Source organism: Herpailurus yagouaroundi, unplaced genomic scaffold, assembly GCF_014898765.1.
Source record: "Herpailurus yagouaroundi ecotype Mexico unplaced genomic scaffold, PumYag 182, whole genome shotgun sequence".
NCBI lineage: Eukaryota > Metazoa > Chordata > Mammalia > Carnivora > Felidae > Herpailurus > Herpailurus yagouaroundi.
This window is the reverse complement of record NW_024412413.1, coordinates 47,162,837-47,179,969: the sequence shown is the minus strand read 5'-3', so window position 1 is coordinate 47,179,969 and position 17,133 is coordinate 47,162,837. Positions and strand designations below refer to the sequence as shown.

The 17,133-nt window shown below is 36.5% G+C and overlaps 1 protein-coding gene across 3 annotated transcripts in view; it reads right to left on the bottom strand.

Annotated features, from left to right (window-relative positions):
• The window catches only part of PTPRR (protein tyrosine phosphatase receptor type R), a 244,827-nt gene that overhangs the window by 37,047 nt on the left and 190,647 nt on the right, over positions 1-17,133 (bottom strand). For all 3 annotated transcript variants that reach the window (XM_040491425.1, XM_040491427.1, XM_040491426.1), the window contains 2 exons: positions 9,127-9,313; positions 6,412-6,496 (listed from right to left, as the gene is read on the bottom strand). In XM_040491425.1, the coding sequence (XP_040347359.1) occupies positions 6,412-6,496; positions 9,127-9,313 (272 nt within the window). The remainder of the gene's footprint in view (positions 1-6,411; positions 6,497-9,126; positions 9,314-17,133) is intronic.

Genomic DNA, 17,133 nt, shown 5'->3' with positions numbered 1-17,133 from the left:
CTTTAGTTATTTTTGAGAGAGAGAGAGAGAGAGCACAAGCTGGGGGAGGAACAGAGAGAGAGATAGACACAGAATCGAAACAGGCTCCAGGCTCTGAGCTGTCAGCACAGAGCCTGACACGGGGCTTGAACTCATGAACCAAACTGTGAGATCATGACCTGAGCCAAAGTTGAACGCTTAACCAACTGAGCCACCCAGGCACCCCTCTAACCAAAGCCTTTTTTTTTTTTTTTAACATTTATTTAGTTTTGAGACAGAGAGAGACAGAGCATGAACAGGGGAGGGGCAGAAAGAGAGGGAGACACAGAATCCGAAACAGGCTCCAGGCTCTGAGCTGTCAGCACAGAGCCCGACGTGGGGCTCGAACTCACGGACCGTGAGATCATGACCTGAGCCGAAGTCAGATGCTTAACCAACTGAGCCACCCAGGTGCCCCTAACCAAAGCCTTTTTAATGTTAGACTGGACTAATAAAAAAAGCTGAGGGTTAAAAAATATCCAAAACTTTATCATTGTCATGATCACTGTTATAATTTTATTCACTTTATGCATTTTAAGTGTACATGTGTATTTTAAATATATATGTATATTTGTCATATATACATGTCATACATATATATATATATATATATATATATATATATATATATGATATATATGTATGTCAAATTCACTCTGATAACTTTTTTCGGAATAGATGCTTCTAGATTATACTTTAAATATTTAGCATGCCACTTATGATACCTCCGGGTGGTAGCAATAACAATTCCAACATTGAGCAACTTGTCTTCCCTCTCTTTTGTTTTTCTGCTTTTATTTTCTTCCTTCTCTCCTCTTGCTTTCTTTCCCTTTTTCCCCTCCCTCCCTCTCTTCCTGTCTTATTCCTTCTCTTTCTCCTGTCCTCCTTCCTGTTTCTTTTTTCCTCTCAACAAAATGTTGACCACATAGATTTCGTGTAGAGAACACATGACATTTCCCCATTTTGTCCTCTTTAAAATATCCCTGGCAATTTAAGCCTTCCATTTAACAGACGAAATGGTACCTGGATCCTGATATTCTGACTGCATCCTATCCTATCAGATTTTATGAAAGGTTTCCTGTGCCAGAGATTTCTTCTCCAGGAAGAAATGCGTTTGAGGTTTGGAGTCAAGAGGAGAAGCTATCCGATGAGGGAAGGGTGCACACTGCTAGTGTATCCCTGGGAAAAGACAGAAATGAGTGGGATAATATAGTTTTTCTAGATAAATTCAAGACAACTGGGAAATGGGAGGAAAGGTAGGGACTTGGCCACGCCTTCAAGGTGAGTGAGAGTCACCTCTACTTTGTTGCAGGAGAAAGAGAAGACTTCAGGCCTGCAGTGTCCAAAATGGTGCCACTAGCCACATGGAGCTAAATTTAAGTTATTAAAATACAATAAAATAAAAAAAAATCAGTTCCTCAGGTGCACTGGCTGTACTTCAAGTGCTCGATTGCCACATGTAGCTAATGGCCATCACACTGGAGGTATAGAACATTTCCATCACTGTACAGAGTTTTGGTGGACAATGATGATCTCCACAGTGCAAGATGGTGATTACTTGGAAACTCACTTTTTAAGATCCATGTGAAAATTATGAGAGAAAACAGGACCCTTAAAGAGTCTGCTTTTGAAACTATAAACTTGCCTTTGTCTACTTAGTGTTCCTATTTTCTGGAATTGGTTCTGGGGTTAGTGATGAATTCATCTTCAGTTAGGTAGGGAGAAAGGAGAAACTAACATTACCTGAGGGCTTTCTATTGGTTGGAACTTCCTTTTTCACATATTATTACTTAATTCTCTACACAGCCCTATGGAGTGATACTATTATCACTATCTTTAAGGGATGAGGAAAGGTTAGGTGGAACAGAAAGATTAAGTCATCTGTGTAAACTATGAGTGCTCTTGCCATGATAGGGAGTCAAGTCTAACTGCAGTATTTTGTTTCAGCCATACAATTTGTTGTCTAATGAGTGGCTCACTTATTTGCATGTGTACTCTGTTCTGGGCACTTAATAGAACAGGAAACATAAGTAGGAAATATTACCAGACTTTAAATTTTTAAATATGAAATGATGGCCAGAGTAATTAGGTTTAATTAATAGAGTTCTTTAATTTTATATATGTATTTTATATTTGTATAAATAAATTGTTTGCATGGAATAAATATACATGAAATTTGTTATTATACTTCATTGTTGTGCAAATAACTTCATATTGATATATGATTTTTTTCCCATTGCTTTTGTGATTTAGGACATAGATATATTTTCATCATTAATATTTGCTTATGTTGCAAAATAATGTGATATAAACTTGACCTTCTCACTTTAATCTACCATATAGAGTGTTCTGAGCCAGGCTGACATCATCATCAGAGAAACAACTATTTTTTAATTGGTTCTGAGCCATCCATATTTCTGCTGTAAACCATACTCCAAATTATACAGCCTCACTAATATGTACAAGCTGGACGCTTTTAAACTTGGGTTTGTTATAAGTTAAAACAATACAAAATTATAATACTTAAAATATTAATCATTTTTAAGTATTTTATGTAGTGTTACAAATTTAACCCATACTACAGTCCAAAATAAACCATAAAAAAACAGCTTTCCATATAAATTCCAGTCTTTTCTGATTATTTTCAACTAATGGTATGGCATGCCCAAACTGTATTTACTAAATTATATTTTGTGCAACAGGGAGTGGGTGAGGCTTTCAGACATTTTCAACAGAAAATTCATTATTTGCAACATCAGTTGTCAGCACAGGTGCCCTGGTTCAAGTGATCCACCCAGTTCTGGGAATGGAAAAGCTGACACAGGACTATGAAAGGCTATGTCTGATATCATCTGGGCAGGAAATAGAGAAGGCTGAACTTTAAATAATCCTAATAATTTCCAAATCCATCTGACATTAGATGGTTAGGTAAAACTGCGATGGATGTATATGCCCTAATTATTTATGTTTGGTAAATTTCAGATGAAAAGTCTTGAGAGAGAGAGACAGAGACAGAGACAGAGAAAGAGAGAAGCACTATTTTTAACTCACAGCACTTTCATCCCCTTTAGCCAGCTGTAGTTATAAAATATCTTTCAACAGGACTATACTACATGGACCAGGTAAAAATATGTTATAGTGGAGTGTTTTCAACTCCACCAGAGGGGGAAGCCCAAAGATACCATTAACAGTAATTCTTTTACCATAAATATGGAGAATTTGATGTTTTACGAGTGAATTAATGGGCTTGATTATGAAGACTCTACTATTCAATATTCATACTTTTTAAGATTATTTTTTAATGTTTGTTTATTTTTGGGAAGGAAGGAGAGTGAGAATGGGGGAGGGGCAGAGAGAGGGAGACAGAAGATCCAAAGTAGGTTCTGCACTGACAGCAGAGAGACCAATGTGGGGCTCAAACTCATGAACTGTGAGATCATGACCTGAACTGAAGTTGCATGCTTAACCAACTGAGCCACCCAGGCACCCTCAATATCCATACTTTTTTTTTTTTTTAATGTTTACTTATTTACTTTTGAGAGTGAGAAAGACAGAGCATGAGCAGGAGAGGGGCAGAGTTAGAGGGAGACACAGAAACCAAAGCAGGCTCCAGGCTCTGAGCTGTCAGCACAGAGCCGGATGTGGGGCTCGAACTCACGAACCATGAGATCATGACCTAAGCCGAAGTCAGACACTTAATTGACTGAGTCACCCAGGCGCCCCAATATCCATACTTTTTAAAAGTCTGTGGCTCCATCTTTCCAGAGCTATTGTTTTGAGATGTTTATAGATTTTGCCAAATCCCAACTATCTGTTATCTAGTGATTGACAAGGTAACATCCTCTCCAAAGCATTTTTGCCACTGTAAGCAGAATTAGTCAGTCTTCTCTATATTCCTACACCACTTGGGCCAGATCTCAATTCTGGCTTTTATTATATTGAACATAATTACTCATTTACATATCTCTCCTCTCTAGTCCATGACCTCCTTGATCTTATAAGCCATTCCTTATTTCTTACTGGTTCCTGGCAGCTGGCTCATTGTTTGATATAAATTTCATGGAGTTAAATTCAGTTTTAACATAGTCTAGGGGCGCCTGGATAGCTCAGTTGGTTGGGCATCTGACTTCAGCTCAAGTCATGATCTCATGGTCCGTGGGTTCAAGCCCCACATCGGGCTCTGTGGTGACAGCTCAGAGCCTGAAGCCTGCTTCAGATTCTGTGTCTCTTTCTCTCTCTTCCTCTCCCCCACTCACACCTGTCTGTCTTTGTCAAAAATAAATAAACATTAAAAAAAAACAAACATAGTCTAAACAGTGTTTCTCAAAGTGTGGTCCTGGTATCATCTGTACCAGAATCACCTGGATGTTTGCCTAGAAGCACAGATTCTTGGGCCCAACAGCAGACCTACTTAAACAGAATGCCCCGGGTGGGGCACAGGACTCTAAATTTTTATAAGGATTCTAGGTGATTGTTATGCACAATGAAATTTTTCGGTAACAGCTTTATTCAGATGGAATTCATATACCATACGATTAACTCACTTAAAGTGTGCCATCACAGAGTTTTTTTTTTTAATTCACAGAGTGTACAACTGTCACCACAATTGATTTTGTAACATTTTCCTCATCTCCAAATAAACCCCATTCCCTTTAGTTATTTAGCAGTTATTTCCCATGCCTCCCAGCACCAGGCAACCACTAACACAGTTTCTGTCTTTATAGATTTGCCAATCTGGACACGTCATATAAGTGGAATTACATAATCTGAGGGATTTTGTGATGGCTTCTTTCACTTAGCATAATGTTTCCAAGGTTCATGCATGTTGTAGCATGCATCAGCACCTCGTTTGTTTTTATTGCTGGGTAATATTCCATTGTGTGGACATTCTACACTCTATATATTCATCAGTTGATGGATATTTTGGTTGTTTCCACATTTGGGGCTATTATATATATATTTTATTAAATGCTTACTTGTTTATTTTGAGAGAGAGAGAGAGAGAGCATGCACAGGGGCGGGGCACAGAGAGAGGGAGAGAGAGAATCCCAAGCAGCCCCATGCTGTCAGCACAGAGTCTGATGCGAGGCTCCATCTCACAAACCGTGAGATCACAACCCGAGCCAAAATCGAGAGACGGATGCTTAACTGACTGAGCCACCCTGGCGCCCCTGGGGCTCTTATAAATAATGCTGTTACAAACATTTGTGTATAGCTTTTCAATATCAATACTTTTTAAAAGTCTTTGTGGCTCCATCTTTCCAGAACTATTACTTTGAGATGTTTTTGGATTTTGCCGAAATCCCAACTAGCTATTTGTCTAGTGATTGACAATGAAATGTTTTCATTTTTCTTGGTTATATTACTAGGAGTAGAATGTCTGAGTCATATAGTGACTCTAGGCTTTGCCTTTTGAGGAACTAACTACCAAACTGTTTCTTAAGTAACTGTACCATTTTCCATCCTTATCAGCAATGTGTGAAGGTTCCAGTTTTTTTACATCCTTGCTAACGCTTTCTATAGTCTATCATTTTTATTTTAATCATGTGGATGTGAAGTGTTATCTCATTGTGGTTTTGATTTACCTTATGGCTAATGATGTTGAGCCTCTTTTCAAATGCCTGCCAATCATTTGTGTATATTCTATGGAGAAATGTCTTTTCAAGTCTTATGCCCATTTTCAAATTGAATTGTCTTTTTATAATTGAGTGCTAAGAGTTCTTTATACATTCTAGACAGAAGTCCCTTATTAGATATACAATTTGCAATTTTTTTTCCCATTCTGTGAGTCATCTTTCTATCTTCTTGATGGTATCCTTTGACCTCTGAAGCACAAAACTTTTTAATTTCATAAAGTTCAATTTATTTTTTCTTTTGTTGCTTGTACTTTTGGCATCACATCTAAGAAATCACTGACTAATTCAAGGTCATGAAGATTTACATCTGCTTTATACTAAGAGCTTTATAATCTTAGCTCTTACCTTCAGGTCTGATCCATTTTGAATTAATTTTTGCATATAGTGTGAGGCAGGGTCCAATTTCACTTTTTTTTGCATGTGAATGTTGGTTGTCTCAACACTGTTTGTTGAAAAGACTATTTGCCCATTGAATTTTTTGATACTCTTGATGAAAACCAACTGACCATAATGTGCAACACAATAAAAGTTTAGAACCATGTGTCTATTGGAATTGTGAGCTGACCACTGTAATAAAAGTAATACAGGATAAAGTTATTAACCTCAAACTACTTTAATGGTTATTAGTCTTGATGTGTATTTATAACTCCAACTTTAGTGTATACAGAGAAGTTCTGAGGATGGGAATCGATGAGTTGGAGGTTAATGGGGAAGGCTTGTGCTTTATAATGCAAACTACTTAATTCAAGAAACTTACTTGGCAAAATGGTCTTATAGCGATTTTTAGTTCCATGACGTGGAATGTCAATTTCTTTGGGATCCACAAAGTTCATTGGAATTTCCTGCGAAAATAAATGATATCAAATTAGTGTATCTAATGCTGCCACAAAGAAAATCTTCCCAGGGGGCCATCTGATCCAGAGCCCTACTGAACTTCAAAGTCATTTGTAAAACAACAGACTACCACCTCTGGTTGACCAACACCCTTCCTTTTATAAACATATTAGCTGCACCCTGTCAAGCTGACTCTAAGAAACACTTCTCTGTCTTAGAAAGTATTATTTTATATATGGTTATCAAAGAAACATATAAAACTTTGATTAGATTTTTAAACTTCTATTTGGACATAATTGCTAGAAATATGTACACACACAGCTGAAAATTGACAATGTATTCAAATTTCTTTAAATCTTTATATAAGTTCAGTACCAAAAATTTCACTACAATGGATTCTCTTTTAACATTGTGTAACTCTTTTAGGATTATTAAAACCTCCCTCCCCAAATGGTAAATATAAAGGGCTTTTTTGTTGATTCAGGAGATGATCATAGGATGCTTTTTTGTATTAAGGAATGGTTGATAATTGTACAGTTCCATTTGTGTTGTCAATGTAGTATTTTTAGTGAAGGTCACCCAGACACTGTTTTCTCCCTCTTAACAAGAATATAAATAGTTTTACTCGGTCAGAATATATGTCATGTACCTCAAATGCTTGGAGAGGGAACAATTAGAGTAGAAATGGCTCCGTGGAAATGAATTAGATCTAAAAGGTGAGCATCTGTAGCTGACTGGGACAAAGAAAGAAATAAGCCAAAGTTTTCAAAAGGGTCAAAAAAATCATTTAAGGATTTGATTACACAACATAGTATGATCTCTAATTAAATTTTGCAAAACATTGCTTAAACGTTAACGTGAAATAAGAGAACTTTCATCTTTAGATCATGTGAAATACTATTTTTGTTACTTAAAGTTTCTTCAGTGGAAAATATAACTCAACAGCCTAATATTCATTTACATGGAAGAAGTTATCCATAAATTAATTCAAATTGTCCCAGTTTTCAGTCAATCTGAAAATTTGAGGAAAGCCTGACTATCTTATAAATTTGAGATGTGGTTTACAGAGAGAAGTAGTTTACTTTTTAAATATCATTTCCTAAATGTGCACTATTTTAGATATTTATAACATTCATTTCTACTCTTTGTTCCAACTAAATGTTATAACTTCTCAGTTCCAAGTGACCAAAATAAGCAAAATTGTTGGATGTTCAACAGAAAGCACATATTCATGTTTGGTAATTTCAAACAGGTCAGTCTGTTTTAGCAAAGCTATGATGTTTGTTTCTCCTCTGCTTCTTCCTGTTTTCTGACACACACTGACAATTTATCATCTTCCAGCATTATCTTTCTTTTTGGTACTCCTTGTCATTTTTCCTTTAAGGGCTTATCTCAAAGAACAAAGAGCTATCTATGGTTCCAGAAAAGAATACTAGATGTACTTTTGATTAGCTGTATGATCATTGACTTGTTCTTGCATCTCACTAGGTCTCATCTTCTTCATATATGAAAAGATGACACACTACAAAGTCTAATTTTAAAAACTGCATGTTCATGTTTTACTTTGGATGCTTAACAGTAGTTGAAGAGGCTAACAGCAGATCTAGCCCATTGCTGGATATTTCATCATTAGAGTGACTGCAAATATCTGAACAGAACTTGGGATGATCAATTTATTAAAATCAACAGACTTTGGCTTACGATGTACAACTGATTTAAGATTAAAGTGAGCTATAAAATGCATAATCCCCTTGGGCAGTAATTAGAACTAAGAAGGTCTAATCCGTCTCCATGCTCTCTGGGTTGGAAATGTGTTTTCATGAATCGAGTTATCACCAGCTACACTGATGGGTTGCCATCACTTTTGGCTAAAACTCCCAATCCTCTTTAGCCCACATTTGGTCTTCCCCCATGTTCCTTATTTCATTTAAGGTCACTGTATGCAGCCTGTTCCTCATGTCACAAACTGAGGTATCATTTCTGACTTCTTCCCTTATTTTGGCCGCCTCATCCAATTCGGCCCCCTTCTTGCAGATTGCTATAGGTTTCCCACATTTTCACTCCTACTATCTTAGTTTAGACCACCATGCCCAGTCCACAGGATCACTCTAGAGCTTCCAACATACCCCTTTCTAATGTTCACTCCACTGCAGAGTGGAGATCTGCAGTGATCTGCAGAGTGGAGATCATAGAGTGATCTTTTACAAACTTAAGATAAAGTTCAAACTTTTAAATATGTATCAAGACTCAGGTTTCTTTTATAACTCTGAGGCTCAAGCTTTGCCACTTTCCACCTTGATTTCAATGCATCAGCTAAATCGAACAATTTAATTCCCCAAACAGTGACAGTAAACTGTTCCTTCTTCCTGAAATGCCTCTTCTCTGCCTAGTTCCTTCTTGATACTTCTCTGCCTGGCCAGCTCCTACATACTCTGCCTCAATTTAGTAATCACATGCTAGTTTGAACATTTATCAGTACTTGATGAGATGTAGGGTGGCTCTAAAACCTTGTACTTAACCTTTTAAACTGTAACTGTTTGTTTACTTGAGTGGAGGACAGTGCCATTTTAGTAGGTGCCTCTAGGTTCTAGTTTATCAAAATACCTACTGAGGAGTGAATAATAAACAGCTGGCTCACCATGAATTCACTTTGGAGTAAATGTGAACTTGCCACGACGTCCCTCAGCTGTGACCTTGTGAGGATTCGGCTGGCTGACTGCAGATACTCCATTGCTACCTTCTCCCGTGGGGTTGGGATAGCCACAAAAGGTTCAACATTCCCCAAGCTACTCATGTCCAATGTAAGAGATACGTTGGACCCTCGTCTACATTGGGGAAGAATGTTAATAGGTTTAGACACCACGTGAATCATTTTGATCACACAAATTCGTCTTTCTGTGCATACACACAATTCAGTGAGAAGTTTTACAGAAATAAGGAACAAATGTCTTTTCCTCTTATGGTACCATAGTGGACTATAGCAACTATCCAGAGTTTCTTTACAGGAAACTGAAAGTTTTGTTGTTGGAAATAAATCTGAATTGAGAAAATGCACTATAATTCATTAATAGGTATATTTGACACAAAAATAATAAAATGGCTAGTAATATTAAGTGAAAAATTTAGGAAAAGTAAACATCACTTTTGAATTGAGAAATTACGTATAACACAAAACAATTTTATTTTTTGTATGTCTGAGAGCTCAGTATAGAAATCATATAGCCATCTAATATTTTTGACACATGATCTTACTGGACATAGGAAGCTCAGAATGGGAAAAATCAATTTTAGTTCACAGTATTACTATTGAAGTAGAATTTAAAAGTTTTAAAATATATGTACTTTTTATAACGTCTGAGTGAATCCCCAAATAATAGCATCTGTAGCCTCCATCTATGTATGCATGCATGCATGCATGTATATATGTGTGTATATGTATTTATTTAATTCTTGATAAACTCATAAGGACCATAGAGATCACAGATTCTTATTCTGAATTACATTTATCTTCCCTCTGTAATTTCCCTCTTCTTGTTGAGAGGTGAGTTGGGGCTTTGCCAAATTATAAGGGCTCCTTGTGCCCTCAATAGAAGGTGTGAGTGCCTCTTACCAGTAACATTAGCTGCTTGGAAACAAGAAGTAACTATAAAATAACCTGTGCAAGATTGAGGGTCAAAATCAGAGATTTTATTCACAAAAACTATTAGGTTAAAGGGCCTTAGGCATGAGTCAGGTGATCAAATACGGTGCCAACTGGTTGGTGTTCCAAGGAAATGGAAAACAGGGAAAAACAGGTCATAGCAAATGTGAACAAAGACAGTAAGAGCAAATACTAGGTCCAGCGTATTTCATTTGAAGGGTGATTTACACATTTACTATGGAGCACTACATCTGGAAATATTCAAGTAGCTACAGCTTAATTTTAAACAATGGAAAATTTTTAGAACATACAACAAAACCCCACTAAACAAAAGTGAGTAAGTTCTTCCTATTATGAAATTGCCTCTGGTTGTAGCTTTGGTGGCATTCTATAATTTGATATGTAATGTCCTATTTATTGATTTCTAAATGGTTTATAAAAAAAATAAATGGTTTGTAATTGTAGTTTTAATTCTTGCTTTGGCTTGATGTTTATGTGTTTACAAGTTTATTTTCCTTATTAATTTCTAGTTATAGTAATACAAATCAGAGAATGGTTGGACTTCTAAAGTTTGGAATTTCTTAATTCTTTCTTGGGGACAAACACTATGATAAAGTATTCTGAATATTTCATAGGTACTTTTGGAGACAACTAGTTTGATTATTTATTTACCTCTAGCTAGCTAGCTATAAATGTATCTATGTACATATGTATATCTATATCACCTTATTTATTATATTACTGTATATTATTAAAAATATTATTCCAATCTATTTTTTCCCACTGGATTTCTCAAAGCCTGAGATGTATGTGAGTCTTCCACAACACTTGTGTTTGTTATTTTTCCTTATATTCTTAATGATTTTTACTTTACATATTTCAGCCATTGTTTTATTTGAAGTGATTCATAATTATATCTTTACTATAAATTTTATCAATATTAAACATTTACTTTCCTATTAATTTTATGTCTTGCCTCACATCTGCTTACTTTTTCTAGTTTTATTGAGATGTAATCTACATACAGCACCATATAAGTTTAAAATGCATGGCAATCTTTTTTGATTTAAGTATATTGTGAAATGATTACCACAATAAATTTAGTTAACATTCATTATCTCCTAGGGACACACACACACACACACACACACACACACACAAAGAAAACAAATTTTTTTTCTTGTGATGAAAACTTAGGGTCTACTCTCTTAAAAACTTGCAAATATACCACACATCTGTGTTAGCTATAGTCATCATGTTGTACATCACATCATGTACAATACATAATTTATTACCTTTTGATCACCTTCCTCCAATTAACCTTCCTGCAACCTCCCACTTGACAAAAATTAATATTGGCATACCTGCTAATTTTTTTTGCATGATCTTGAAAACCCTTTTCTAATTTTTATTATTATGGTAAACTTTTTGAATCCCTGTTAGAGATTAGGGGGTAGCATTCTGGATACTCCATAAAATCTCACCTAGCTGATAGAAGAATGTTTGGCCCCACCATTTTTTTTTTGTGTGTGTGGCTGTTGTTGGTGATGTATGGTTTCGTTTTGTTTTGTTTTTTGAGAGAGTGAGAGAGAGAGAGAGAGAACACCAGAGGGGAAGGCACAGAAAGAGAGAATCCCAAGCAGACTCTGTGCTGAGCTTGAAACAGGGCTCCATCTCACAACCCCTGAAATCAAGAGTTGGATGCTTAACCAACTGAGCCACCCAGGTGTCCCAAGGGCTCCTGTGTTTTGAGTAGGAGGTAAACAGTTGAGAAGGCGTAAAGAGTGGTTCTCTCAGACCAAGAATTTTAATCTACTTTTAATGGGAAAGCGGTTTTTTTTAATTTTTTTTTACATTTATTTATTTGTGAGAGACAGAGAGAGACAGAGCACACGTCAGGGAGGGGCAGAGAGAGAATGAGACATAGAATCTGAAACAGGCTCCAGGCTCTGAGCTGTAAGCGCAGAGGCTAACGCAGGGCTCGAACTCACAAACCGTGAGATCATGACCTGAGCCCAGGTTGAGCACTTAGCGGAGCCACACAGGCGCCCCAGTGGGAAAGCAATTTTTATCATTTCTCAATACAGTTCCTCTGGCCTTTAAATTGTCAGAAATTCTTTCCTCATTCTGATAATAACTTGTTTATTAGTTTTTAGTGTATTTGTGAGAATTTGGCTTTTGTTGGCTTCAGAGATTTTTTTTAGTAAGGCATTGGGAGAGGCCATTTAAGGGATTGCTAATTGGATTCCATTTTATTTTTTATTATTTTAAAAATGTTTTTAATATTTATTTACTTTTGAGAGACAGAGAGAGAGAGAGAGAGAGAGAGAGAAAGAGAGAGAGAGAGAGAGAGAGAGAGAGAGACAGAGTGTGAGCAGGGAGGGGCAGAGAGAGAGGGAGACACAGAATCTGAAGCAGGCTCCAGGCTCCGAGCTGTCAGCACAGAGCCCAATGCAGGGCTTGAACCCACAAACCATGAAATCATGACCTGAGCCAAAGTTGGACACTTAACTGACTGAGCCACCCAGGTGCCCCTCAGATGCCATTTCAGTCAGTCTTCAGCCCCAAAATACTACAGTATCTGCCATCTGTCCATTAAGTGATATGCAGTGCTACAGTGATTTAGTAGAAAGGGAGATCACTTCCATTCATAGTGGCCAGAGATGTATGAGGAACAGGCATTTGAGTTGAGCCTTGAAGGTAAAAGTTCAATAGATAAATTTTCGGTAAAGGGTTATTTCAGGGAGAGAGCCCGGCAGAAGAAAAAAAATGTGGAAGCAGGAAATGATAAGGCATCTTTGAGAAATGGCATATAAGCAGTTTGAGCTAGAGTTCATTTGTATAAAAGTGTATTTTGGAATTGGGGGCAGGGTCATGTAAGAGAAACGAGAGAAAAGCAAGAGTCACAGAAATAAGAATTAAAAAGCCTACCCAAATCCAGAAAAGAGAGAATTGTGAACATCAGGTTATATAAACTTCTATTAGGGCTTTCCACAGCACACCCTGTCTGGGAGGGGAGGGTGATTAGAAGCCTCTGAGATTCCACGTCTAATAGGGTCCATTTGATCTAGTGAGCAACTTTTCTGAAGATTCTGTGATAAATTGAGAGCCATGGAAGCATTTTCATGCAAACCGACTTTGTAAGGAAGAACAACTTTTGTCTGGCAAGGGAAGGAAGAAAGGAAACTAATATTTATTAAACATCTATGATTTGCCAAGCACTGTTCTAAGCACTTTCACATATGGTATTTCAATTTCCATGGCAGCTCTTTGAGGTTATTACTTTCCTCTATTTTATAGGTGAAGAAATAACTAACTTAGGAACATGAAAGTGGAACAAAGATTCAATCCAAGTTAGAATATAAAACTCAAGCTCTTTCTGCTTTTCAACCCAAAAGCAAAGTAATGGTGGGCAGATTATGTTAGACTAGCCGGTGCCTCACATGGAGTTGGGGGCCAATTGTTGGGCGGAAGGTCAAGACTACTGAAGTCTAATGTAGAGGTAGTATATTATTCAGAGCACAAATTCTGTCTTTACCGTTATATTTGTCTGGGTTCAAGTCCTGCCTCTCCCATGTCCTTATGGTGGACCTTTGGTCAGTCTACCTAGCCTTGTTACTTGTCAATTTCTTCTTCTTCTGTGAAATGAATAATTAAGAATACTTGCTTCAGAGCGATATTATAAGGATTAACCAGATAGTATAAGTAAACCACTTGTAAGTGTTGCCTGGTTATTATTTTGGGTAATAATGGAATAAAGTCTTATATAACTCTCACCTCTGCCTCTCTAATGGATCTCTTGAAAGAGATCTTCTCAAAAATTCAAAAATTGTTTACACTGAGATTAACTTTAACATTGTGAAATTAATGGATGGTATCTACACATTTGTCACTACAGAGAAATACATCCTTCTTGATAACCTATTTATCTTAAAATTTCCCTTTATTATGGCAAATCCATTTCCCCTGAACCCTAAACAATTCCAGAACACTTCACCTCAACACCTCAGACAATGTCTCAAAGTTCAATTATGGAATTAATCTTGTACAAGCTGTTGACCTTACAGAGAGCATTTTCCCACAAAACAGCCCTTATCGTGATCGTTCTCTTCTATCCTGGCTGTGAAATATTACCATAGGATGTCACTAACTTGGAAAAATCTCTGCCTTTGTTAACTCTTATTTCCAATGAACAAACAATATTTAAGTTAATCGAAATACAGTGAAATAAGAAAATCAAATCAGTAGAATCCACTTAAAAACTCTGTACATTTCTTAGTCATGTATTGTGCTTGCAGAGAAGAGATTAAATACACATCCATATATATTTTAAAGAGTTAATTTTTTCATTATAAAAGTGACACATACTCATTGTGGAAAATTTATAAAAACTAGAAATTTTAAAAAGGCAATTGAAGTCACATAAACTTCACTAGCTCTTAAACTGACATTTAAATTTTGCTATGCCATAGGCAATAAAGGCAGTGGCTTATTGCTTTAATTTTTATTTTTTTGGTCACAGATGGGGGTAAATATATTTTCATATGATTCTTTTTCATTTATTTATCAGTTCTTACCCTTGAGAAGTGTCTGTCCATGATCTTTCCTATGTTCACATTGTACCATTAATGTATTTATTATTGATGACTATGATTTACAATAAATTATTTCTCAGATATATGTGTTGAATATATAAGATTTATTGTTGCCTTAAAATACCAAGGATTTTTTAAAAATTATATTTACATCCAGTCAAACATATCAGTCTTTGTGTGTGTGTGTGTGTGGTTTCTTGCATTGCTTTAATACAAAAAATTCTTCTGGAAGCTTAATTTTTACTAAAAGCTAATCTTTTAGTCTATTTCTAATTTATTTTGGGGTATGGTAATGGTGAGAATCAACTAGATTTTTCCCCCCAAATAGGTTATCAATGTGTTTAACACAATTTACTGAATGATCTGGAGAACAACTGGATTTTATAATTACAGAATATTAGGCTTTTAACCAGCTATCACTGACTAATGATCTGCTGGAGAAAATGTCACTTTACCGAACTGAGATATGAAATTGCTTCCCAGTATCCATAAACAAAAGAAGTAAGGATAGAATCAAAAAGACATTTCAAAAACAAAACAAACGTAAGAAGTTAAGAGAAAGTACAAATTAAGGTACTGGGAAAAAAAAAATCTAAAGGATTTAGAGGGAAAAACAATCAACAGAAATAACAGGAGACCTGGACTTTTTTTTTTTTTTTTAATTTTTTTTCAACGTTTATTTATTTTTGGGACAGAGAGAGACAGAGCATGAACGGGGGAGGGGCAGAGAGAGAGGGAGACACAGAATCGGAAACAGGCTCCAGGCTCTGAGCCATCAGCCCAGAGCCCGACGCAGGGCTCGAACTCACGGACCGCGAGATCGTGACCTGGCTGAAGTCGGACGCTTAACCGACTGCGCCACCCAGGCGCCCCGAGACCTGGACCTTTAATAAAAATAGAATATGGAAAACTAAGAACATGAACTCTTATTGAAAAGTTTGCTTCTCCTTTGTTATGTAACTCTGGACAAACTGTTTAGACTTTTTTTTATGCCTCATGATTGCTGTTGGACAAAAGGGAACATAATAAAAGGCTTTATCAAGCTCCTGCTGTAGCACCAATTATTATTTATGCCAAAAAAATAAATAAGAGGGAGGAAATTCAAAAGATACCAATGCAAACAATTGAAGGAAAAAGCAAATTCTTAAGGAAAGGTAAAAGGAATGCAATAAACAGCATGCTAATTACAATTAAGTAAAAAGGAAAACATGTATAAATATTATGGCCCAGGGCCACACATCCATTTTAGCAAGAGCTTATAAGCGGTGCTCTGTGGAAACTGTTTGAGTCTGTACCATTGCTCTTAATGACCAAGAGGTGGGAAGAAAATAGAGCTAAAAATCTAAGAACACTACAATTGCCAGTTAGAATAACTCAAAATTAAGCATTTCTTTTCTTGGTAGTTGGGGCTGGATGCTGGATTTTAGAAGCTGGATTTAGGCAGAAGGGCTACAGTTCCTAGCCCTGGGGCCATGAGGCCATGTCTATGCTGTCCCCTTTGCAATGCCTCCGCCACCAACAGCAGTGAGCCTTCAAGCCTGGCACCTGACTTAGTACCGGATAAGGAATGGAAATGGGAGTCAGAGAACAAAACAAATATGATCGGTTTGCCTGTAGTCCAGGAAGATGTACTTCTGCAACTACTGGATTAAGAAATTAAGTTTCAAGGGGAAATGGTGGTAGCTGCTTATCTTGAACTATTTGAAAGGAGAACGGAAAAATATGCATCTAAAGATTATAAGAATTTAGTACAGAGTGAAAGCAAACAGATCTGGTCTTTGAGAGCTTTTCTTAATTCTTTTGTTGTTGTTGTGCTGTAAAAAAATACACATAATTCATTCAGAGCTGTCTTTATTACCATACACATCTAATCCTACATGGTGAAAAGTTGGAAATAATATTGATGTCCTCTCCAGATCTGAAACGTTGTGAGTCCAGGACCTTCAGTGCTGCCTTCCCTCCCTCCTTGTGTATTCCCATTATAAGGATCACAAAGCTGACGATCTTGCCTTGATCCCCAAGGTGAGCATAAACCCCTCCACCTCCAACTTGATTTTTCTTATTTAATTTTGCTCTATTTGTCCACATATTTAGTTTTCTAGGGTACCTTTAATAAAAATGAAGAAAAAAAGAGAGAAGTTTTTACTCATTTGAAATGGCAAAGGAGGAAACAGTGGTGAAATTAGAGCGATGAAGTCCATTTATTGTGTATGGATTGCCTGGTCCCCACAGTTCCTTGAAACTCCAGATTCTACCACTTTTAAGTTCCAAAGGTAATGGTATTTAATGAATGGTTTGCTGTTTGTCTCCATCTCTTTACCTCAGATAAACTATATATAGTACTAACTACCTTCCTGGATCACTTGGCAGATGAAAGGGTAAAATTAAAAAAAAAAAAAAAAAAAAAAAA